The sequence below is a fragment of the Toxorhynchites rutilus genome, chromosome 2 (genome assembly GCF_029784135.1).
Source record: "Toxorhynchites rutilus septentrionalis strain SRP chromosome 2, ASM2978413v1, whole genome shotgun sequence".
Lineage (NCBI taxonomy): Eukaryota > Metazoa > Arthropoda > Insecta > Diptera > Culicidae > Toxorhynchites > Toxorhynchites rutilus.
The window spans coordinates 337,202,240-337,229,368 of NC_073745.1; the positions used below are offsets into that span (position 1 = coordinate 337,202,240).

General features: G+C 36.7%; 1 protein-coding gene across 1 annotated transcript in view; it reads left to right on the top strand.

Annotated features, from left to right (window-relative positions):
* The window catches only part of LOC129764668 (uncharacterized), a 248,563-nt gene that overhangs the window by 211,697 nt on the left and 9,737 nt on the right, over positions 1 to 27,129 (top strand). Inside the window, exons 6-9 of the mRNA XM_055763983.1 lie at positions 5,042 to 5,164; positions 7,056 to 7,583; positions 17,342 to 17,464; positions 19,015 to 19,269. Of these exons, the coding sequence (XP_055619958.1) occupies positions 5,042 to 5,164; positions 7,056 to 7,583; positions 17,342 to 17,464; positions 19,015 to 19,269 (1,029 nt within the window). The remainder of the gene's footprint in view (positions 1 to 5,041; positions 5,165 to 7,055; positions 7,584 to 17,341; positions 17,465 to 19,014; positions 19,270 to 27,129) is intronic.

Below are 27,129 nucleotides of genomic sequence, written 5' to 3' on the forward strand. Positions count from 1 at the left end.
CCCACACTCATCCCGTATTCCCGGATCGACCGCAATTTTCTGCAAATAAATAATTCACAGCGCCATGAGAGCGGACAAACATGCGAAGAAGCATGGCTGGCGTGGATTTATCGAGAAAACACAAGTACGAGTTTTTGTGGTTACGCAGACGAACAACAACGGCAGAGAAAAAATGTAGACATCACCTGCGGTGTATATTTTATCGGGAGAAACTGCTTTCCATAGAATCTATATGTTGTTTCGTTTCTGGCTCTAACCTTTATCACCCCTTTTCACAACTTCTGATGTTTTCAACACTTCTCACCCCGACTTTTATAAGGTTGAATGATAGAAAGGTGTACGACAGTTGTCAACATGTTTCTGTCATTATTTGCTAGCAATTTAGTTCCTCGAATTTGAAGCGTTCTTTTTTTTGTTCTGGAGGCTATCCGTGGAATCCAAAATTGTGATCTCGTAGTTCTGCAATGTGCTCTCCGGAATTTAAAATAAGTTATTCGAAGTGTTGAACTTGAGAACTGGCTGCAGTCTGGGTACAGCCGAGCCTATGAAACTGCACAAAGCGCACACTGAATGGTGCTTGGGAGTTCCACTTAATTCTCATTGTGCAAATTGCAGTGATTCTAACTTTGAATAGTAACGACGCTGTCTACATTCTTGTGCTCAGAAAAAGGGGAGGAATGTTAGTTCGACACTCACCTAGATTGGGTCCCCAGTGATTATCATGGCATGATAACTTATAGTTCAAAGAGTCAAGAGGTAAAAATTTAAAATATCTGAGGGAAGTGATATGATTCTGTGAGTGCGGATTCTTAAGCTTCACCAGTTTCTGAGAATCAAACGTATTCTAACTCGTGGGGGCATGGGGGTAAAGTAGGCAAGCGAATCCAATTTTGTCCACCTTCAATAATGCTTCTGTATGATCATTGAATCCTCGAGGTTTTTTTAGTGTCGGGCCCAAAGACACTCCAGCTTTTTATATTAGGCTGTCAAAAAAGTCCTGCGGTATTTCCGCGAGGTGTCGTTGTAAGCGCGTAGTTCTAGTTGTATTCATTGTATCGAGTCATACTATAGCTTGTTGGAAAGGTATTTTTGCGCGCTATATTGTCCTTGACAGTGTTTTGTTTGGTTAAGTCGTTCGTGAGTTATAGTGTCGCAAATATGGAGCAAAATAAAGAGAAAATCCGACATATTTTACAGTACTACTATGACAAAGGCAAAAATGGATCTCAAGCTGCCAATAAAATTTGTGCAGTTTATGGACCCGATACAGTTTCCATTTCCACCGCACAACGATGGTTTCAACGTTTTCGTTCTGGTGTAGAGGTCGTCGAAGATGCGCCACGCTCCGGAAGGCCTGTCGTCGAAAATTGCGACAAAATCGCTGAATTAGCCGAGAAAGACCGGCGTAGTAGCAGCCGTAGCATCGGCCAAGAGCTGGGGATAAGTCATCAAACCGTTATTAACCATTTGAAGAAGCTTGGATTCACAAAGAAGCTCGATGTATGGGTGCCACACACGTTGACGCAAAAACATCTTTGACCGTATCGACGCATGTGAATCGCTGCTGAATCGTAACAAAATCGATCCGTTCCTGAAGCGGATGGTGACTGGCGATGAAAAGTGGGTCACTTATGACAACGTGAAGCGCAAACGGTCGTGGTCGAAGCCCACTGAAGCGGCTCAGACGGTGGCCAAGCCCTCATTAACGGCCAGGAAGGTTCTGCTGTGTGTTTGGTGGGATTGTCAAGGAATAATCTATTATGAGCTGCTTCCCTATGGCCAAACGCTCAATTCGGACCTGTACTGCCAACAACTGGACCGCTTGAAGGTATCACTCATGAAGAAGAGGCCATCTTTGATAAACAGAGGCCGCATTGTCTTCCATCAGGACAACGCCAGGCCACACACTTCTTTGGTGACGCGCCAGAAGCTCCGGGAGCTCGGATGGGAGGTTCTTTTGCATCCGCCGTATAGTCCGGACCTTGCACCAAGGTACTACCACCTGTTTTTGTCCATGGCGAACGAGCTAGGTAGTCAGAAGTTAGCCACAAAAGAGGCCTGTGAAAATTGGCTATCCGAGTTTTTTGCCAATAAGGAAGCGAGCTTCTATAACAGGGGTATTATGAAGTCGGCATCTCGTTGGGAACAAGTCATCGAACTAAACGGCGCATATTTGACTTAAAACAGATGATTGTAACTAATTTTATGAACGAATCCCGAATCTGGAAAACGAGAGCGTCTCGTTTGGGGTGTAAGGTTCTAAGCGTTAATTCCTCTGAATTATACCGCAATGCTGGCTAAACGAAGTGGTATGACAATGACCAAAGGTCTATGGGTGATGTTTGTTACTCGTTGACACAAAAACTTGTTTCAGCTTGAGCTTGAGCCTGGGTAGACTGTTCACTGTCATTCCTCTAACCTTGAAAAAGGTCAATATAGAAAACTGAACTCTCAACCATGAGCCGGGAAGTTTCGCAGCCGTCTAGTTGCTAGCTGGATGACTGATGCATCGTGAACCGTGAATCGTTTTACTTTACCTGCAGAAAATCTGAATTCTGCTCTCGTTATTATTGATTGTATTCGTTTTTTATTGTTTCCATAGTCTCGGGACCTAAGGCGCTATATTTTTTTAAATATTTTTTCTTGAAAGCTGAGGATTTTTCACATAACATATCTCGGAACCATGGAAGCATTTTTCTTCGTTTTTGAGTTAACGAGAGCAAAATTCGAATTTTCTGCAGGTATAGTATTTTTGAAAAAGACCTGGTGATTGGCTTTAATTTGAAATGTCGATCATTTGAATCGTAATTCAAATTTTTGAAAAAAAAAAGTCTTTTTTGGAAAAAAGAGGAAAAAGGTTGATTTTTCGGACAACCCTAAAATGGAAATGGTCACCCTACAGAGAAATAAAAAAAAATACGGGTCTAATGTTTTGCGATAAAGAACAAAACTACCACTTTTCACGAAAATCTGAGAACCACTATATCGGTTTGGCATGGAATGGCTGTATATACATACATATATATATTTATATATATATATATATATATATATATATATATATATATATATATATATATATATATATATATATATATATATATATATATATATACAAATTTGAAAATTTAAAAAAAAAGTTTTTGAGAAAAATGAATTTTTATTTTATAAATAACTTTTTTGTCAGCATTTTTTTTCCAAAAAGTTTTTGGTACTTTTTGAGAAATTTTAAACAATTTCCAACATTTCATCCTTTGACAAGAATTTTGTAGGTATTACAGTTTTTAAATTATATTTTTTTGTAAAAAATAGAAATAAAATTTGTCTTTTCCAAAAAGTAGTCAAATTCTTTCTCGAATATTTCAAGTTGCTTAAATGACCCATGTGAAGACATGGGACCCACAACGTTTCACTGCTATCTGAGATGGTGCTGCCAACGGCCAGTCGAGTTGGCATGAAATTCGTCATTTATTGTATTTTTCTATTTATTTTTATATGTTTATATATGTATGTTTTATTTTTTTTATTTTTTCATATGAAATAAAATTCATGTAGAAAATTTAAAAAATAAGTACAAGATGGTAAAACTATTTTTGATGAACTTTGTGGAACATCGAATTATTATGAATTTTGGAAACTTCGATTCTTTTTTTTTTTTTTTTTTATCCCTTTTGTTTATTTTAGGCTCATTAGCATTTTAGCTGTAACAGAGCCGAATTTTAATCGTGTACATGTCACATATTTATCATATCTATAATTAGCACATTACACAGTTGCCATTTTTCGGCGTTAGAATATTCCCTTCTATACCATTGCAAATGGTACATATTTACACAGTAGCCATTTAGGCGAAAGAGTTTTCTATCTGTTCTTCCATTATCCACAGTAAAGACTGGACAGCGGAGACAGTCGTTGATCCATTGTTGAGTTATTTATAGAACAGCAGCCCGATATTTCTGCAGAGCAGAGCAGTTGTATGGATGAATCGATCTTATTTCGACCGTGGATCGATCTCCATCGCTGATGATTGTTGCGTGGACGTAGTTATTCTGTAACAATACAAAGATGGTCAATGGGGGCCCTGAGTTTTGAACTCACGATCGATCGCTTACTAAGCGAACGCGCAACCAATGTGGCTACGGAGACCCCCTTCGATTTTTTGTATGTTAACAATAATTTTTAGTCACAAATTATGAATCCTAATATAATTGAAAACAAAAAAGCCCTCCATCAATCTGCTTTTAAATGCAGTCATTCTCGAGATATTTGAAAAAAATTCTAATTTATTGTCTTTTTTTATAGTAAGTATGCTATTTAAATATGTTTGTCGTGTTATACCGCAATGTTCAATTTTATGAATTTGCTCATAATTTTCAACAACTTTTCCAAATACATCACACATATAATTATGCATCAAAAAACATTACAAGTCATCTTTTTCACAGACGAAAACAACACTTCAGCAAAAAATATTAAAGTCAATCGAATTTCTCTGCGTATTCCACGAGCCTATTTACTATGAAGAAAATTAATAAAAAATATTTTTTAAAATTTTATATATGGCTGCATTTAGAATGAGATAGATAAAGAGCTCAGTGTATATTTGTATATTGTATATTTTTTCACGTTTGGACATTAATATGACTCTATGACTCTTTCTAAAACACTTTTTTGCGTAGGATTCATAGTTTTTGGGATATAAATTATCAAAGATTTATCTTACTAAAATCGATACGCCCTTTTCAAAAGTTACACTTCAATCAAAAAATTCTCAAATGCTGTGCAAAATTTCCTTCGAATCAAAAATACAAGTTTTTAAAATCTGCCTTTTTAGTTTGATTTCATTTGGGATTGCACTATGGCAAATTATTCACAATTAAAATTTAAATTGTATTTTGGGTAGTGGTCACCTTATGTACAAAGTTTAAAAAACGGTAAACGGTCGGTTGATTTGGCGTGGTATTGATCTATACTCCCGTACAACATCCATCTGAAAATCACTGACATATGATTTATATGCAAATTCTTCTTCCGTCCTTAGATATCAACGAGTGCGCCGAATACGGTGAAGATCTGTGTGAGTACGGCTGTTCCAACACCATCGGCTCGTTCGTGTGTAAATGCCCGAAAGGACTACGTGCCACCGACAATAACAAGTGCATGGGTAAGTAACACACGTTAGATGAAAACTCTTCCCAACTCGACAGCCCAGCATCATTACACCAGAACCGAAGCTATTGTTTCTGCTCATTGGAATATTTCGGAAAACTAATCCCCTTCAAGACTATTATGAAACTTTCGATATTGTGATGAATATTTAATTCCCTGAGCAGAGATTCCGAAGCGGAAACTAATCCCAAAACAAAAAGTTTCGGCAACTGTATGTGATCATGAACGCAAAGTAACCATTCGGGGTAATTAACAATTCGAAACTAGGGGCAACCATCATCGAAGCATCGTGTTGTTGGTCGGCCACCATCGCAAGCCAATGTTCTTTCATAACGATATCCTTATCAAATTACGATCCCATTAAAAATTCAATTTATTCACCGAGTGAGGGATTCGTTTCGTCCACAGCACATTCATTTGTTGTTGTCTTGATTCTGGTAACAACCATAGTCTACTCTCTCGCTCTTCTGAGTGGACCGCACTTAGTGTGGGTAATTAAAAGATGCAAATTCCGTAATCTTGATTAAAACTAGTTGCCCGTATAGCTTCCCCCCCCCCCAAAGCAGACACTACACTATGTAACAAGTGAGAATTATTACCAGAATTTTGATCCGTACGGTGTCCAGCAGCAGTCGACCGCATCTACAGTAGAAATGGGAGCCACAAATCTAATCTCGGCGAAATGCAAATATCCCCCTCGACTGTCCTCGCATTAGATAAAAGGTAGTAGAAGAATCAACACAAATGTGTATCATCCCGTTTTGGTAAAAGAGGTTGGAGATGGGTTGGTTGGTCCTTCCTTTGTTGCATCTGCCAGTTTTGCTTCGACGCCGGAAGGCATCCCATTTGTGGACCAAACGAATTGATGCTGTAGCACTTGCGATGGTGCAATAAAACCGGAGAAAGTTCTGTCTTTAACTGTATTGCTGTGGGAGATGTGAACGAGATGATAGAGCTTGAGTTTGCACCTATTTGTTAGACTGTGCACTGTAAATGCTGTGTGAATAGCGAAAAGTCAGCTTGCAAATGGTTCAAATTTTATCTTTTAACACTTGGGATCGCCGGAAGTCAGCAACAATTGTGAATCTTTTGCTATGATTCCAAATTTTAGACACGTTTTGTAGCGGGAGTGTGAATCGGTGTTTTGAAAACGACAGAAGAAATGTAAATATTGCGTGAAAATGTTCCGATCCTGACATCTAGATTTGGTGTCTTGCGAAAGAGAAAAGCTCCAGCTAAGCTGAAGTTGTTTTCCTTTGAAAAGATTATAAGCAGCTCAAAACACACAGTTGCGATGGATGCAAGATTTCATTTGTGTGCACTTTTGCAATTTGCAAATTCTTGCCCCGTTCGGAGCAGCAAGTTTGCTGATTATAACTGGAAAATACCCCCCTCTCTCCCGACTATACCGCTGCCCCGACGGAGATCGGTTCGTCCTTTGGTGTTGTGGTGTTGCTTCCGAGGTTGGAAAAAGGGTTGAGATTTTCGTTTACAAATGATTATGGGTACAACTTTTCGACGGCTCAAATCGTCTTCTGTGGTGTGGGTGGGCGGTTGGGTTTGAATTTTTGCGGGTACTGCCAAAAATGTGTGCAGCAAAGTTGTGTTCACTTTAAGTTGTTTTCTTTTTCGCAACGAGCATGAGATAGCTCAATGTTATAAATTATTCCAGTGAAAATGTACATTTTGAGTCTTCTGCCGGGCGCTCATTCCGAACGTTCGCATTGGACCGCAGTTCTGTAATTCAGATAAAACGAGGGATAACTATTTAGGATTATTTACTGTTATTCTTCGGAAAAAGCTAAGCGAATGTTTTCGGTTATGCCAATAGTGCTAAATTTGGTGTTTTTCATCTAAGCTTCATTCGTTCGTTCGTTTATTTCTAGATGTGAACGAATGCTTACTACGAAACGGCCACGGTCCCTGTCAGGACACATGTATCAACACTTGGAGCGGGTACCGGTGCAGCTGTGCGGGTCTGTCGGGAACCCGATTGGCCGAGGATGGCCACAGCTGCGAGGACATCGACGAGTGCACTGTCAACAACGGAGGCTGCTCGCACACCTGTCTCAACACTTTGGGGCGGGCATTCTGCGTCTGTCCCGAAGGCTATATGCTGGACGACGATTGGAAGACTTGCATTGACATTGACGAATGCTCGAATCAGAAATCGATCAGACAGGAGTTCCGCTGCCATGGAAGTTGCGTCAACACGATTGGCTCGTACCGGTGTTTCGATGAGAGCGAACTCGAGGATGGAGCTGATCAGGGGGATTTCGGCATTGGTAGTGTAGGTTTCCGTAGCCATGATGATGGCCAGCTGGCCAAGCAGTCGGAGGAACTCGAAGATGAGAACGATGACACGCTATGTCCAGCTGGATACTATTTCAACACGACAATGGGCGATTGCCAAGGTAAGAATATGTTGCACCTTTGTCGAGATTGGAGTCAATAGTTACTCGCATTTGCATTTAGATTGCCAAGTCGAGGAGTGTTAGTGCCATTGCAGATACGCTCCCCGGAAGTTTTACAAAAATGCGAATGAATTTAGAATTTATTCCCATATACTATTTGAATATTGCCCAATTCAAGATAACTGAACTAAAATATGTCCCTGAATTATTTTTCAAAACGGATTTATATAGGTTTTTTGTCATACAATCATACAATTAAATAATTGGGATTCTCACAGCATCACATTGCATAGCATCTTCTCTTCTCGCTTCTTGAAGAAACAGGGATTGCTCTCAAGAAGAAACGTCGTTTTTTCGAGATAATAGTAACCGGTTGAGTGTTCAACAAAAAATGGGTTTTCTCATGACAAAACATGAGTATTTTTAATTCGAAAGAAAGTCCGTTTGTGTTGGAGGAAAAATGAATTTTCCGCAGCAATTGAGACTTTTTGACTCAAGTGTAGCTTTTGAAAGGGCGTATCGATTTTAGTAAGAGAAATCTTTGATAATTTATATCTCAAAAACTACGAGTTGTATCGAAACGGTGTCTTAGAAAGAGTTATAGAGTATTAATGTTAAAATGTGAAAAAATATACACTGAAAAAAAATTAGTACTCTTTTTTTTATTTACAAAAAAAAACTAGATTTGCAATATCTAAAATATATATTTTTTATTTTTTTTAAATTTTTTCATATAAAATAGAAGAGTTATGTAGAAAATTAAAAATGATGGTAAAACTATTTTTGACGAACTTTGTGGAACATCGAATTTTTATGAATTTTCGAAACTTCGAACAATCATTCTTAGCCACAACTTATAAAACTTATAAACGCTCCTTCTAAATGCAGCCATTCTCGAGATATTTAAAAAATATATTTCTAATTTATTGTCTTTTTTATGGTAAACTAGCTGACCCGGCAAGCTTCGTCCCACCAAAAATTTGTTTTTGTTATCAATACCTTCAAACATTCACGTTTTCTTACTACGAGGGTCACTATTTATATTTCGGGAATTGGAACAAAAACAAATAGTTAAGCTGCGAATATATTTTTATTGTTTTTCAAAGTACTCGCCACGATGATCGATACACTTTTGCATGCGCTTAAACCAATTTTCAAAGCATTTATTCCAATCGACACGAGCCTTTTTTTGAGCGATTGTCATATTATGTGGACACCAACGTGAACATAATTTTCGTACAACTAAGTGTTCATGTAAAATCGCATTTATGCTGGTGGAACTAATGCTTAGGGATGCCTCAATCTCACAATAGGTTACATAACGATCTTGCTTAATCATTTCGTGCACAGCATCGATGTTTTCTGGCACTACAGTCGATTTTGGACGACCTTCACGAAACTCGTCGGACAGCGAACTACGACCACGATTGAATTCACTATACCAGCGTATCACAGTGGTTTTTGATGGAGCTTCATCGCCAAAAGTCAAATTAAGTTGATTGACGCACTCTTGTTGTGATAATCCACGTCGAAAGTCGTAAAAAATCATCGCACGAAAATGTTCACTATTCAGTTCCATTTTTTTGCCGAGACCAAACTTTCAACTAAATATAAAATAAACAAATAGCGTCCGTATGACAAAATGTTCTGAGTACGTATAACCTCAAAAATGTCAAACTTTACGATGGAACCGTCAGATGGACTCACATGACATCAGTGTTGCCAATTCCCGAAATATAAATAGTGACCCTCGTATGAGCAAGTTGATGGGTCCAATCGTAGAACTGTTCATTGATTGATCTTCTATTCGTCTCCGTTGAATTTACTTTTTACTGTAAAATTCCTAGTATTTCTAACAAAACTCATCTTTATAATATCAAATTATTTTCAGACACAATTCTCGTTCAAGATTTTTCAACCGATTGTAAATAACATGTTTCTCCTCTACATGGAATAAATGTTTTATACAGAAAATATCATAGAATAAAGACAGCCTTAAATCGGACAATTCCTTCCTCGAGTTCTGCTCTTATCAACACATCTGGCGAACATATGGGAATTTAATTTTCTGAATTTTTCCTTTTTCCTTCAGAGCTTTCCTAAAATTTTCAATTGTCATGTTTGGCTGGAATATTTTTGGTTGAAATATGTGTAATATTTTTATGGGACACCCTCTCCATTCCAGAGGAGGGAGGGGTGTCATACTATTATATAAACATTTCTCATGCAAGCGCCCCGCGAGGTTTAGGCAGTTGTTTTTTTTTTTAAAATAACACCACAACTTTTTCGTTTTTGCAGGAGACACGATTGTCCTTTATTTTTCTCTCTTATCCTAATCCTTCACTGAGGATGTACATCTCTCTCAAAACTAAAAATATGTTATTTACTACCTTCTGCATATACGGAATTTTCCATTAGTATGGAAGAGGGAGGAGTATCTAACCACTGTAAAAACATTTATTGCACCCTAAAACCTCCACATGCCAAATTTGGTTTCATTTGCTTGAATAATTCTCGAGTAATGCAGAAATTTGTTTTTCATTTGTATGGCAGACCTCCCCCCCACCTTAGAGAGAGGGAAGGGGTTTCAAACTATCACGAAAATCTTCCCCGGGCCCAAAAACCCCTACATACCAATTTTAATGTTGATCGGTTCAGTAGTTTCCGAGTCCATAAGAATCAGACAGACAGACTGACAGAAATCTATTTTTATATATATAGATAGGCTCTTTCAATACTTATGTCGTGTTACACCATGACATGACATGAAATTTTATGAATTTGCTTATAATTTTCAACAACTTTTTCAAATATATCATTATTGTAAAAATATATGTTCAGGAGTTCCGTTGAAAAACATTTTAAGACATGTGGGTTTTAACACAATGTTTTTCAACGTAACTCCTAAACATATATTTTTACCATAATTATGTATTTGAAAAAAACTGTTGGAAATTATAAACAAATTCATAAAAGTTCATGAACATGACGAAATAACAAGACAAACATATTAAAAGGGCTTATTTACTATAAAAAGACAATAAATTAGATATATTTTTTCGAATATCTCGAGAATGGCTGCATTTAGAAGGAGATTGATTAAGACCTTTTTTGTTTTAAATCACATCAGGATTCATAATTTGTGACTAAAAATGATTGTCAAAACACCAAAAAAAAAATCGTAAAAATTCGATGTTACCCCCGTTGGATTTACTTTTTAAATTTTCTATATAACTCTTCTATTTTATATAAAAAAAAATTAAAAATACATATACAAATTAATGAAAAATTAAAATTAAAAAAGACAATAAATTTGAAATGTTTTTTTTTTAATATATCATTTGGAGGGAGATTGATAAAGAGCTTTCTTATTTAAAATCACATCAGGATTCTTAATTTGTGATTAAAAAAATTATAAAACATACAAAAAATTATTTTTAACATACAAAAATTCAAAGCTTCGAAAATTTATAAAAATTCGATTTTCCACAAAATTCGTCAAAAATAGTTTTACCATCTTGGACTCATTTTTTAAATTTTCTGCATGACTTCTATTTTATATGGAAAAAATTTGAAACAAAATTTTAAATATATATTTTGGACTAGCTGACCCGACGAACTTCGTCCCGCCCAAAATAGATTTTTTGATTTGAATACTTTCAAACATCCACGTTTTCTTACTAAGTGTACAATAGTGAGTCAAATCACTGAACTCTTCATTGATCGATTACCCTTTGACCCTTTACAATTTCCTTTTACTATAAATTGTATAGTACTTCTACAAAAATTCATCCTTAAAATATAAAATTATTTTCAGACATAATTCTCGTTCAAGATTTTTCAAGCATTTGGAAATAACATGTTTCTCCGTTGCATGGAATACATGTTTGATACAGAGAATATTACAAAATAAAGACAGCTCAAATCGGACCATTCCTTCCTCGGGTTTAGGGCACACCAACACATTTGGCCTTCCATTTTTGTTTATATAGACAGAAGATATAGGAATGCGTTGTTTCGTCTGGAAATCCTTTTCCACTTTCGAACGGAAATCAATTTCGTTATCGCCAACATCAAATGGACTAACAACGCTTAGCTTATTGTAGAACATATGGGAATTCAATTTTCCGAAAATTCAGATTTTTCTCTCCGCTATATTGATCTACGGGAAGAGACGAATACAACGAAATATAGATGACTCAAATTGAACCATTCCTTCCTCGGGTTTTGCGCGTACCAACACATTTGGCCTTCCATCTTTATTTATAGAAGATATAAGATATAGAAATGCGTTATTTCGCCTGAAAATCCATTTCCACTTACGAACAAAGATCAATTTCGATAGCGTAAATATCGAATGTACTAACAACGATGATGTAATTTTCGAACATGTCCTTCAGGATTTTCCGATTTTCCGATTTTCCGATTTTTCTCTCGACTATATTGATCTACGGAAAGAGAACGAATACAACAAAATACAGGAGGCTAAAATCTGACCATCCCTACTTCGGGTTTTCCGCTTGCCAACAGATTTTGCCTTACATTTTTATTTATATACATATTGCAAGTTGAAGTTTTTTTTGTAAATAAAAAAAGAGTACTTCTTTTTATCTCAGTGTATATTTTTTTAAAATTTCAACATGAATACTCTATAACTCTTTCTAAGACACTTTTTCGATACAACTCATTATTTTTGAGATATAAATTATCAATGATTTCTCTTACCAAAATCATTACGCTCTTTTCAAAAGTTACGCTTGAGTCAAAAAAATCCCAATTGCTGTGAAAAACTCATATTTCCTCCAACCTAAACGTAATACAAACTTTCATTAGAATCAAAAATACATGTGCTTAAAATCTGCATTTTTAGAACGATTTCATTTGGAATGCTCCTTTGCTGTGCTGGAATAAATATAGGCCCAAAACTTGAGCAGTTTTTGTGAGGTAAGCGGTAAGTTCTGGTGGAGTAAGATGGACAGGTAATGTAATAAGAACATTCTCACTCTCATCGTTGTTTCACTGTTCGTCTTACCCCATCGATATTGTTCTGGCCATACGGGGAGTCTTCCTGTCGCATCGCTGTGCAATTTAATCAATGAGGAATCGGACTGAGAGTGAGACATGTCAAAGACAAAAAGGTTAACATAACAAATATTTTCTGTTGAGAAGAATAGCGGAAAAGTTATACAAAGGAAATCGGAGGAAAAGTTATATAAAGGAAAAAGGAAATTATGGAAAGTTAAAGAAGACAGAGATTGTAGAAAGTTAGACCGTGTAAATCAAAAAAATGAATAGGAATCCATGGCATTCAAATTAGATTTTATCGTTTTTGTCGGGGTGAAGAAAACTGAAATTGTGAGTTGAATTAATTTGGAAATTCACGATCGTTCGAAATATATTTTTTTCAGCTTAATCTGTCGCATCAAACCGGGATTGCAAAAACTACAGAAAAATGTTTTCTACGAGGAGCATTCAGGAACAACTGTCAGTAAAATCGCCAAAAATCGAAAAATGTATTTATTCAAAAAAAACAATTACAGACTTTCAAAGTACTTCCCTTCCGATAAAATATACGATTCCCAGCGAGTTTTCTACTTTTGGAAGGTCTGATAAAAGAAGTTTTCTTCGAGCTTCTTGAAAATCGCCTTTCGATGCTTTTACTACTGATATATTCTTGGTGAATCGACGGCCTGTGTTTTTTTCAGCTCAGGAAACAACGAAAAATCAAAAGGAGCCTAATCTGGGGAGTAAGGAGGCTATGGCATAATGTAGATTTGCCCAATCGATGGCAAAATTTTATCGCACAACGTTGTTCATTTTTTAACGTCGCGTCACACATACCGAAAACTTCGGAGGCGAAAACCAACACGATTTCAAAACACATACACTCATCCGCTATTAACGAGTGTAGGGACAATACTGACAGCTGTTCTGGAAACAAAAAACCACGCTCTACACGCTCCCGAGGTCATTTCAACCATAGCCAGTATTGCCTCTTCAAAAAAAAAAAAAAAATCACTGACAGTTGTTTCTGAATGCTTCTCGTATAACTCTACCGAGCAATTATGAATATTTGATTTATAGCTCCTGAGTGTAAGAGAAATACAGAGTTCAATTCAGAAGTACACATTTTTTACACGTTCAGAAAAGTTGTTACCAGATTGACTGACGGAATGACGCTACTTACTGAACTTTCAGTACTTCAAAGGATGATAACATCCATGCTAGAGTGTTAACAGCATCTAGTGAAAGATCCCTGAAACTTCATCAAAGGAAAATATTGATGTTTGAACTGTATGGCACCCTCCCCTATGATATATTTAACTGGTAGAATGCATCTAAATTGCTGAAAAAAGTGTACGGTGATTACTGTTTGTGCTCACTTATTACTTATCGAATGCAACCATTTACCATATTTCTGCTTTTAATTTGTTTTAAAAATTGTGTTCAAGGTTTGGTCCACCTCATCTAAATGCATTAAAAAAGGACTGGACGATGTATCATCATGCGATTATTATCACCGATACTTTTACTAATTTTGACGTAGGACTTCATATCGGGGGCCAAGCATTATCTAAACACTAGCTGACCAGGCAAACTTCGTCCCGCCCAAAATGTATTTTTCGTTATCACATCCACGTTTTCTTACTAAGCGCACATTCATAGGTCCAATCGCAGAACTGTACTTTTCAGTACTTCTACCAAAACTCGATATTATAATATCAGATTATTTTCAGACACAATTCGCGTTCAAGATTTTTCATCCACTTGCAAATAACATTTTTTCCGTTACATGAATAAATGTTTGATACAGAAAATATGATGGAATGAAGACAGCCCTAAATCGGACAATTCCTTTCTCGAGTTTTGCTCTTATCAACACATTCGGCGATCCATTTTTATTTATATAGATAGAATACGATATAGGTGTGCGTTTTATCACAATCAAAACCAATTCCATTTTTCGAACGAAGATTAATTTCGTTACCGCAAACATCAAATGGACTAACAACGCTTATCAAAATGTAATTGTGGAACACATGCCAATTGAATTTTTCGAATTATCCCATTTTCCTTCAGAGTTTTCCGAAAAGGGCCTGGCCGGGTAAGGGAGTAAAAAGTGCCCCCAAACCAAATTATTAGCTGTATGGCAAATATTGTAAAGGATATTAAATAAGAAATTTTGGCGGTTTATTTGAACCCCTATGTGATTTGACGTAGGATCTATAGTGAAAAACGTACTTTTTCGTTTATTTCACGCCATCCTTAATAGATCCGAGATAAAAATTTGAAAAAAATACTGAATGTACATCTTATCATGGTGTATCAAGAAAAATTATCAAAAATTTTTTTTATTTTTTGTTAATTTTTCTTGATACACCGTGGTAAGATGTACATTCAGTATTTTTTCAAATTTTTATCTCGGATCTATTGAGGATGAAATAAACGAAAAAGTACGTTATAGTTCCTACGTCAAACCACATAGGGATTCAAATAAACCACCAAAATTTCTTATTTAATATCCTTTACAATATTTGCCATACTGCCAGTGAATTGGTTTGGGGGCACTTTTTACTCCCTTACCTAACCACTCTTTGGAAATATAAAAAAATATTTTTTGATACCACGCAACACTGAAAAAAATCTGAAAAAAATCACACATATCTAGAAAAGCCTTGGAAACACATTTAAATATGAATTAGAGTAGTACTGAATCTCTAAATCTCAAAAAAAAAAATTCAAAATTTCAATATTTTTTTTGGTACTAAAATTTTTGATGAAATTTTTTTTTGATAATTTTTTTTGATACACCGTAGTAAGATGCACATTCAGTATTTTTTTTCAAATTTTTATCTCGGATGTTTTGAGGGTGGCGTGAAATAAACGAAAAAGTACGTTTTTCACTATAGATCCTACGTCAAACCACATAGGGGTTCAAATAAACCACCAAAATTTCTTATTTAATATCCTTTACAATATTTGCCATACAGCTAGTGATTTGGTTTGGGGGCACTTTTTACTCCCTTACCCGGCCAGGCCCTTTGCAAATGTCATGTTTGGTTGGAATATGTTTGAATGAATTTGCATGCATTGCATTGTTTGAATGGGACCCCCTTTGGCTCCATTTGCTTGATTAGTTCTAGAGTTATGCCGAAATTCGTGTTTCATTTGTATGACAGTCCCTCTTTAGAGAGGGGAGATAAGTGTCGAACTACCATAGAAACGTTTATCGATCCCTAAAACCTCTGTATGCTAAGTTTGATTGCATCCGTTTGATTAGTTCTCGAGTTGTTCAGCAAGACCCCCCCCCCCTCTTTATAGAAGGGAAATGAGTGTCAAACCACCATAAAAACATTTATTGCACCCTAAATTCTCCATATGCCTAATTTGGTTTCATTTACTTGATCAATTCTCGAGTAAAGCAAAAATTTGTTTTTCATTTGTATGGTAGCACCTCCTTAGAAAGCGGGTGGAGTGTCTAACCACCGTAACCACCGTAAAAACATTTATAGCACTCTAAAACCTCCATATGCCTAATTTGGTTTCATTTACTTAATCAATTCTCGAGTAATGCAGAAATCTGTTTTTCATTTGTATGGGAGCCCCCCCTCTAGAGAGGGGGGGGGGGTTAGAAGTGTCGAACTACCATAGAAACGTTTATCGATTCCTAAAACCTCTGTATGCTAAGTTTGATTTCATTCGTTTGATTAGTTCTCGAGTTGTTCCCCCCCCTCTTTAGAGAGGGGAAATGAGTGTCAAACCACCATAAAAACATTTATTGCACCCTAAAACCTCCAAATGCCAAATTTGGTTTCATTTGCTTAATTAATTCTCGACTAATGTAGAAATTTATGTTTCATTTTGTATGGCAGCCACCCTTTAGAGAGGAAGGAGGGGTCTCGAACTATCATAAGAACCTTCCCCGACCCCAAAAACCCCTACATACCAATTTTCATGTCGATCGGTTCAGTAGTTTCCGAGTCCATAAGAATCAGACAGACAGACAGACAGACAGACAGACAGAAATCCATTTTTATATACAGAGATAGATTAAACGTTCAAAGCGATTCAAATGCTACAAATATTCAAAAATAGTTATATCAGATCTAATCGGCGAAAAATCCGAATCGGAAGACCACTAATCCAGGATAGAACACATTAAGGGCGGAAAAAAGATCCTAAAAATTTGTTTAAGGAAAAAATGGAACGCTTTTCTCAAAATGGGGCCATTCCTTTTCTGTATATCCTTTCTCATGAAATTACCGAATATAAAGAAGCTTCAAGCGAGGTGAGTGCTATGCTTGTTAACAATTTATTAAAAAACAGGACGTTCAATTGCTTAACAACAATATTTTCAATGGGTACAAGAATGCTGGGAATACAACATGCAAAAAGGTGATTATGTTGAAGAACAAATAAAAATATCTTCGCCTAGAAATTATCAACGACCGAATAATAACATTTTTTATGCATAAGATTAAAGGTGATATAAAACAAATCAATATTCGATCAATAGTTTTTTTTCTATGTCTAAAAATTTCTTAGCAGCAGTATTTATCTGCTTATCTGCAGATTTTTTTTTTGATTAATGATTGATGAACCCTGCTCGACTTGGCATTCTGTATGAACTAGTACTAGCAAAATGCAACAATTTCAATGACTCATACGCTATCATTAAGCGCATCGATCGATTTGCATTTAACATTACAAAATTACGAATCTCTTCTCATCGGAATTTCGTTCTCTTCCCGTTGCAGACACAAATGAATGCAGCTTCGAAAACGGTGGCTGTCAGCATCATTGCGTCAACAGCGACGGCAGCTTTTACTGCTCGTGTAAATATGGATTCAAGCTCGATATCGACAGACATAGCTGTTTGGGTAAGTAGAATCAATCCACTTCCACCTGGTCCCTGACCCCTGGGGATTCTTCAATTCGGATCGCACTGAGGCTCCCTCCCATTGACGGAGCGTTTGTTTCCTCCGTTCAACAACGATTCGATGCATTTCGGAATATTTTGCAATAATGTTGCACATTATTCAATCGCATTTCTAGTGAATAGAAAATCTGCTACACGAAAGCGCTTCGGTTTCACCGAATGGCTAGACCCAAGCAGCTGTGGATCTTTGTCAAACGGGATCAAGGAACAATTATATATACATTTATCATAATCTAATTACACTTTGATAGCGGTCTGATTTATGTAGCTCTCGGAAACTCGGCAGCAAAGCGAAGGGAGCAAATTTATCGCTACTATCAGAATCTTACGTTCCGCAGGACAAAACGATACCTGTTTGTCAATTTGGCAGATTGTTCTCCTCGGCACGACTCGGAACCACATGGACGAACCAAGAAAATCCCTGAAGACAGTTCTAATCCTTCCATTCCGTCCTCAATTATGCAGGAATCCTTCTGTCGTTGACCTGGCGCTCGTACACACCGGATGATAAGACGACTCGGCTCCGGCACAGAAGTTAATCTAGCTCGACGATAGCCGACATTACCGACTGCTTATAAATATGATTTATTCATTACCCCAGCCGAAGGAATCTCTTTGGTCGCATGAACGCACTTTCCGACCGAGCTGACTCAGTTTCCATCCAATTTCCTGCCGAGCATTGAATTGTAATGAATTTTCCCGTAGAAGTCTCGGGCTCGGGCTGTGTGCGCGGTCGGAGTGGAAATTAGTTTACATCGGGGAATCACATCTTCGAAAGGGAGCTTCTAGTGCTGGGAGGGAGAATTTGTCAATTTTAGCACGAAAATATAGCCTGCGAACGATGCGGTAATCCAATTGCAGTCCCATCGGACTGTGGACAGAGTCCATTGGTTGTGCGGAAGAAGTAAGTCACTTTCCCCGGCGATTGACTGTGCGGTTTGTGCTTGCGAATAGAATTATTCCGCACGATTTGATTTAGAAATCATTCAAAGCCTTCGTTATCGCCGACCAAGCGAGGAATGTGTAATCAAATGTAGAAATGGGATTTTTCCGAACGTGTGCTCTCTACCGTGCAGACAAGCGTGGAAAAAAACGATCGACTTTTGCGCCAAAACAGCAGATATTGCAGTGAATATTCGAGGAAGCGAACGTGGTCTCTCTTCCCCTCTTCCATTCCACCTCCCTGTGTTCCTACACCGTCGGTTCCTTCCGCCCCAGCGAGTTTGACCTTTGCAGATGTCCCGAATAAGCAGAAATTGAAATTCAAACAATCTGATTTTGTATTCTAAGCACTCTCGTGTGGTTCGTTTAACATTCCCCCGGTCGTCCATAATCCTGGTTCGGTGGTTCAGATTCGAAATGGCATCTCGTTTCCTGTTTCACGTCGAGAGGCAAACGCAAACGCAGCCTGAATACCTTCCGTCCGACATTGATTCCGACCCTTTAAGGCGTTAGTTATCTCGAGTGTGTGTTATTTCTCAATCTTTCCAGTGTTGAACGATTCGCTGCGGCTGGCGGATGTGGCCTGTCCACCGCTGTTCCCGCCCCGCCATGGTTATCTCGAGTGCAGCAGACCAATCGATGAGATATCGGACGGACCGAACGGTGGGCGGCTGAAGATCATCAACCGACCCGGAAGCCAATGTATACTGAAGTGCCCCACCGGGTACCGGCTGGAGGGGAAGTTCTCCAAAATTTGCGGCACCACTGGCGAGTGGATCGGGGACGAGAGCGGATCCTGCATACGTGAGTTTCATTTTATCGTTTCGTATGAATTTTATCGAACTGGAATTCATTCCCAAGGATTTTTTTTTCCGCCGGAACTTATTTGGTTGTAATCGAGTCATATGCTTGTGGGTTGAGGTATAACGAGAATACTTGTGGAGCGATATACGAGTATTTGCAAAACATGTTGGAACCAGCGCGTTAGTAATTCATTGAATTGTCTTACATCTACCATATATTTTGTTTACGGAAGCCGATTACAAATTACTAACTAGACTCACACAAGTGACTATGTAAGTGATACCAAGTTGAAGAGTAAAATATATCTATGAACGAGAGTGCCCTAACAACAATTCCACGTCAAATTAGACAAAAAACAGCAAATGTCCTATCGGACTTCTTCTTTTTCTTCGTTTTTAAGAGGCTTTAAACTTTGTAGTTCAATTGTATCGGCCGGATCTTCTCGTGTTTTTAAACAAAAAAATTACAATCTCAGTTATCATTTGATCAATTCGGTGAATTTTCAATTAGAATGTATCCATAAATTTTGATTTTTTTTATTTAGGACTACGTCTTACATTAACACTTTGTGGCAGTATTTCCCTTTTCCATATTCTTTCTCACATCTTCATCCCATTATCCCTATCCATAAATAGTCCTTCTCATTTCACACTAAATGAACCCAATCTCCCAAACCCTCTTTAAGCGCAGGCCATAAAGTATTAGTCATCCGCTATACAATTTATGACTGCGATGCAACATTCCCATGCTGTAAATAAACACCGCACTTGTATCAACACGTTACGCAAGTGCCGGTTGTATTATTTACATTCCATTGAGGCTACGTTTGCGCTAGGCAAAGCGGAAACCTGAAGACCTACTTTTACTCATCCTCATTTTTTCTCTTATAAGTAATTCACCAAATGCGATGCTCCGCCCAGCTGAAAATGTTTGTGTAGAGTTTAAGTTTATTTTGTAAACTAGTATATAAGAACATATTTTGTAAGAGACAGGGTCTCATCAGAAGTAGTCATAGCTTGAAGTTGAAGGCAGACCACGGTTCGTGTTGGACCGGGGTCCTGCGCTTTATATAAACAAAACAGTCTCATTACAGAACAAAAAGATGTTGTGTATTACACGTTATTGGTTTCAACTTTAAGGACCAGAGAGAAATATGTAAGACGTACACCTGGGACCGCACGTTTTGACTTGTATGAAGTTGCTTGCAAGTTTTTAAGAGGCTTTAATCTTTGCAGTTCATTCGCCTCTATGTGTGAAGTTAGCGGATGGAAGTTCAGCGGATAAAAGTCCTTGTTGCGTGCAAATTTCTGTTCAACGTCTTGCTGGATTTTATGACTTATTTCAGTTGAAGGAAGGAAGGAAGGTATTGAATTAGAGAGACTTTAAACTCTGAGAGTTCATTCGTCTCTTTATTTCAGTTGAAATAAATTGATTGTTTATCAAGTAACAACGTTCAAAATCATGCTCATTTGATAGAGAATTGAATCATTCATCTTTCCACATAACTGATTTTTTTCTTGATCGTGACAGAGAAAAGTTATAGACTGAAACGTGATCATGGGTCAATATAGGAAAATATACAGAATTTTGAAAATCAAAAAAAGTTGTTCGAATAGAGCTATCGAAGTTATTCGATAGAGAAATAATCGGAAAAGGGTTTGAAAAAAAGTTATAGGCCAAGTTGTATGGGAGGGAGTCAACCGCGAGTAATCAGTTTTCTACCATACTAACCATAGAATTAAGAAATTGTTCATATATAGTTATAAAAATATAGTTAATAATTCGGGTAACTAAGTCTGTAAAAATAAACGAATTAATAAAAAATAAGTTGTATGGGTGAAATAAATTAATTTGAAGAAAATTGAAAAAAAAATTATTTGAAAGGACCCAAAACCCATTTTCGAGATAGTAGGGGAGAATAATATTTTTTGTAAACTTAAAAAAAAATCCTCAATTCATTCTAGTTGTCATTTGGACATCAATGTATCATATGAGCGTGTTAGAGGTGTGCGTTGTTGCGATTTCGAATGGTTTATTCGAATTTTTGAAAATTGTCTTCTTGTCCGAATGTGCCCCATGTGTGGGGCAGTTTCGAACAGTCCTGGGGCACTTTCGGACAACGAAAACAAAAATTTAAATTTAATATTTATCAACAATTACTTCCGTTTCCTCTTATTTCCAGTATATTCTACATTTTTCTGTTTATCAGTATTTGTCTGAAAGGAAACTGCTTGCTATGAGAGTCAGTAAAAATTAGTGATTTTGCTTTTTTCCATTTTCGAGTGGTGGTTTTCGGCGGTGAAGTTTTTGGAAAAGGTTCAATATTTTCCGGGGACAAAGTTGTTAAAGTAAAATCTATCTGTGCTGTAGACGCAATGTTTTGCAGCATTGTTGTATTACCCGATGATTCAGTTAATACCTTCGCGCCAGTAGGTGAAATCATTTTAGCATTCAAAATCCTTGTCCGAAAAAACCTTTCTTGAGAATGGATAGAAACCTGTCATTTTGAATCCAGCTAGGATATTACTCAGATGGAAAGAAGCATTATAAGCCGATGCAACTATACCTAAAAGGTCGTGTATAGAAATAGTTTTTGCAGGATGGTTGAGTAGCCAATCGTCCTGGGAAACTGAGAGCTTTTGCTTGAAAGGGCCCATAACTGAAACATCCAGCGGTTGCGAGCGATTTGTGACATTAGATGGAAAAGACACATGAATTGTGCAATTTTCTCGGCAATATATAATTGTTTCCGAAGTGCAATGATTTTTTGAAATTGATTCGTTTACGTTGCTTTATGCTACCTTTTCCAAATGTTCCAGAACATTGAGAAGCAGTATTATCGTTATGCAACCGTTAGTTGGGAAATTAGCAAAGACAATTGACCCTGTTGGACCACCTGTGAGATGGAATCATGGAAACGTTCTATTCGAAACTAGTTCGATAGCTCTTTCCATCTCATCTTCGTTGATGCTGGTTCTATCGGTTTTCTTTCTGTAGTTTCGAACCATCATTATAAGAATCAGATTAAATTGATGTTTGTTAGTAAACAACAATCAGACACAAATTTTATGATGTATTAAACAGTGTCCGAATGTGCCCCACCACCATCCGAAGACAAATCATAATTTTATCTAATAAATAGACCTTTATTTCTCCGTTGTATGCACGTTTTTTTCATTTCGTATTAGTCACTAATTGAAGTGGTGTACCTAAATTTCTAAATCGTTCACAAAGGAATTAGGGAAATACTTACAACTTTAAGCTCAAAAGTTTCGAAAAGTGTATGAAAAAGGGCACTGTGTTGTTTTCGTAAGGAATAAACGACCAGGAGATGTCAAACCATATGACAGCTGTTGGTGGAAGGGCTGTTAACTTACTTATATTTTTAATTTGGTTGAAAATTGTACTACTTAATTTTTACTAGTGTTGTCCAAAACTACCCCCGTCCGAAACTGGCCCCCTTTCCGCTACTCATTCGATAAAAAATATTTTTATTTATCTTTAGCCAAATTTTCATTGGTCCGAAAAGGGTATGAGAAAAGCTATTGGCCAAAACGTTCACGAGTTGTACGGGGGAAAAGGGGCTGGCTGGGCAAGGAAGTAAAAAGTAAAAAGGAAGTAAAAATTTGTATTGCATAGAAATTTTGACTATTTTTCGAATCCCTATCCATAGGATCTATGGTGAACAACGCACCTTTCAATTTTTAGCACGCCATTCTCTTTGAGATAAAAAGTTGAAAAAATACTGAAAGTGCATTTTACTATGATATATCGAGAAATATAATCAACAAATACATTCCTGAAAAATTGAAGCCCTAAAAAATCTTGAAATATTGATTTTTTTAGTATTTAAAGATTCTGTACTCCTATAATTGGTATTTAAATGTGTTCCTATGCCTTTTATAGGCATGTGTGATTTTTTTCAGATAATAATAAAATAATTCTCCTATGTGGTTCACTATAAGAGCTATAGTGAAAAAAATAGTTTTTCTTTTTTTCCCATTCTCAATAGGCTTGGAAATGAAAATTTGAGAAAATACTCAAAGTACATCTATTATGATGTTAGGCGACAAATTATAACCAAATTCTGCCTGCGTAAAAAAATCCTGAGTGTATAGAATTTATTAGAGTTTTTAAAACTGTTTTTCGATGATTATTTATTGAACTTTTTATTATCTAATGCGAATTCGAAATTTTTCGTTCATACAATAATATCTCAGTACTGAATGGTCCACAACAACGTTATAGAAATCAAGTGAAAGATAGTTGATAACGTTAATTGGATTTGCTATCTTTGAAAAAAACAGAAAGAAATCGATTTTTCATTTCTTCCCAATATTTTCATCCACTACATCTACATACATCGAAATACAAATTTCTCTGTAAAATATTCCGTGAAAATCCATGTAAATTATGCTTTAAAGAGATTTATATCCCATCTTCATGCGCTGATATTTCATGATTTTAAAGCATTTCAAAAATCGCCTAAAAATTTCAACTTCTCACTCTGTTCCTTTTCCATTTTTTTTTTGAGTGTGAAAAAGTTCTATTTCCATTTTCGATAAATTTATTAATTTCCCTCCTACAACTTGTATACATTTTGGCCCATACCTTTTCTCGACTCTTTTCCGGCCAACGAAAAATTGGCTGAAGATGGATAAAAGTATTCTATATCCAATGAGTATTATCTCAAAAATGTGTTTTGGGTCCTTTTGGAATAACTTTTTAACTTTTTTTAAATTTTTTTTAAATTAATTAATTCCCCCCATACAAGTTGTATAGGTTTTGGGCTAAAACTTTTCTTAGACCCTTTTCCGACCAATGAAATTTTGGTTAAAGATAGATAAAAATATTCTATATCGAATAAGTAGTATCTCGAGAATGTGTTTTGGGTCTTTTCAAATAACTTTCTTCAATTTTCTTCAACATAATTAATTTCTTCCATACAGCTCTGAGACGAACCAGCCCAGGAGGCTGAAAGTCTCAAAAATAAAGAAAAAAAATTCCATACAACTTGGCTTATAACCCTTTTTCGATTAATAAAATTGTGGCTGGAAGATCGGTAAAATATTTCTCTATCGAATAACTGCGATAACTCTATTCGAACTTTTTTTTCGATTTTTAAAATTCTGTAAAATTTTCATATATTGACCCATGCTCACGTTTCAGTCTATAACTTTTCTCTGTCATGATCAAGAAAAAAATGAATTATGCAGAAAGATGAATGATTCAATTCTCTATCTAATGAGCATGATTTTGAAGGTTGTTACTTGATAAACAATCAATTTATTTTAATTGAAATAATTCATTACAGGCAAACCTTTTTTGTGCGGGGGATAGGTACCGCAAAAAAAAGTCGCATAAAAAATCGTGCAAAACTTCTCCAGCAGCTTTAAAAAATTGTGTTCGGTACACATTTTGAAAAAAAACCTTTTTTTGTGTGGTAGATAGGGACCGCATAAAAAAAGTTTCCTCCAAGAAAATAACGCAAATCCACGCCATTCACCGTTCAATTTCATTTTGTTTCCCTGCTTTGCGATGGGACACTTTGCCTTTTCGGTTGCGCGTGGCTGTTTTGTACTTTTAGTTGTATGTCGAAACGTGTTGCTGTTAGAAATCATGTCATGCAAAAACTTAGAAAAACTTAGAGCATTTGATGAGAGGAGGGGAATGATTTCAGAAGTGGATAATTGAGACGCAAATATGTTTTTTCGCACTGAAATGCATATGAACCACCGAAAAAAACTAAATGGACGATAACTTCGTCAAATATGCTTCTTTTCATACACCGCACAAAAAAAAATCCCACAAAAAAACCACGCAAAAACAGGTTTTACTGTATTCATTAAATCCAGGAAGACGTTGAACAGAAACTTGCACGCAACGCTAACTTTTATCCGCTAATTTCATACAAGTCCGTAAAGAAGGAACGCGAAAACAATAGGAGGAAATATTCGAAGCATGCTGTTTCGAATCTCGTAGTGAGAAGCCTGGATTTTCCATTCGAGGTCGGTAATTTAGATGAATCATCAGCTGTTCTAACTAATACCTTGAAAGAGTGTACAAATCGGCTTGTTACGCAAAAAATTGTTCCTATGAAAAACTCGAACAGCTGGTACAATTTGGATCTTTTACGCCTTAAACGTGAGAGAGACAGATGGTACAAGAAATTTTGCAGAACAAATGATGGAAATCATTGGAATATGTACACAAACGCGCGCAATATATATTCACAGTCGATTAAGAAAACTCATTGTGAATATATTCAGAGGAAGATTGATCTGCATCAAAGCAACAGCAAGGAGTTATGGAAAATTTTGAAATCTTTATTAAAACCTACTAATAGCAAACCGCGGTCCATAACTTTTAATGGCACACTTGAACAGTCTGAACAGGCTATAGCATCTAAGTTTAACGATTATTTTGTCAATAGTGTTTCATTGATCAATCAGTCCATTGAATTGGTTGATGAACCTGATGAAATAAAACAGCCGGTTAACAGTAGTTGTAGATTTGAAAGTTTTCACCCAATTACATTAAATGAACTTAGAACTATTTGCTTTTCTTTAGGAAAAACGGCTGGAGTGGATAATGTCAATGCTAGAGTTATTCAATATTGCTTTCATGTCATCGATCACATCTTGCTGGACCTTATTAATAAATCTTTGCTAACTGGGCATGTGCCTAAGGTGTGGAAGGAATATTTAATAGTTCCAATTCAAAAGGTTGCTGGAACGATTAAAGCCGAAGAGTTTCGTCCCATCAATATGTTGCACACGCTAGAGAAAATATTAGAAGTAGTCGTTAAAGGCCAGCTGCTGGAATATTTAAATTGCAATACTTTGCTAATACCAGAACAATCGGGATATCGGGAAGGTCATTCCTGTGAAACTGCATTGAACTTGGTGTCGTATCCGGACATCATATTTGCTGTCTGGTTACGATTTTCCTTCCGCCGATTGAAAAGTACTCCGCTGCTGCTGCTGCTCGATGTGTGCTCCGCTGATGCTGTCCCAAAAGTACGCTCCGCTACTATACGACTGAACTCTGCTGCTGCTGCCCGATGCGCACTCCGCTGCTGTCCAAAAGGTTGGATCCTCTGCTGCTGTTGTCCGATGTGTGCTCCGCTACTGTCCAAATGGTCGGTTCCCCTGTTGCTGCTGCTGTGCCCGTGGATAATGTCCGAAAAGTTGGTTTTGCTGCTTTCCACTGTGTGTTCTTCTGCATCCAAGTTAAGAATGAGCTCGCTCGAAATTGCGCGCCGTTTATATAGCGGCGTTCATTATGTTTCCCTCCCGACGATATTCTTTCGTTTCACCCGCCCATCGAAATACAAGGGGAGATATTAGGGGTATATTTTTCTTCTTTTTCTTTACGCTTATGAATTAAGTACTCAATCCGGTGAATGTTTATTTATTTTTATTTGTACCACATCTCTTTCCTACAATACCACGCACCTGTACTCTCTAATCAAAAATGCTGTATAAAACCATATCGTTGAAACGAGAAGGTTTCTTCATTGTACGTTTAAACCTATTAGAATCTACCACATTATTATTTGTACACATTTCTGAAAATTGCATCTCACCAGTATCCAATAATTCTGTGTTATCTATCTCTTGTAAAAAAATTGGTACTTTCTTCACATCTTGAACATTTCTCGAATATTGTACACCTCTGCTGCTTTGCAGAATAACTTTTGGTCCATCTCTTGCTAGAACTGTGAAACGATCCTTCAAGAATGTTGGGTCCCCTTTTTGCTTATTATTTTGTGCTAAAAATACTTTATCTCCAACTATTATCTCCGATTCTTTTGCTCCTCTAACTGTGTCAGCATACGTTTTACTACATAGTTTAGAC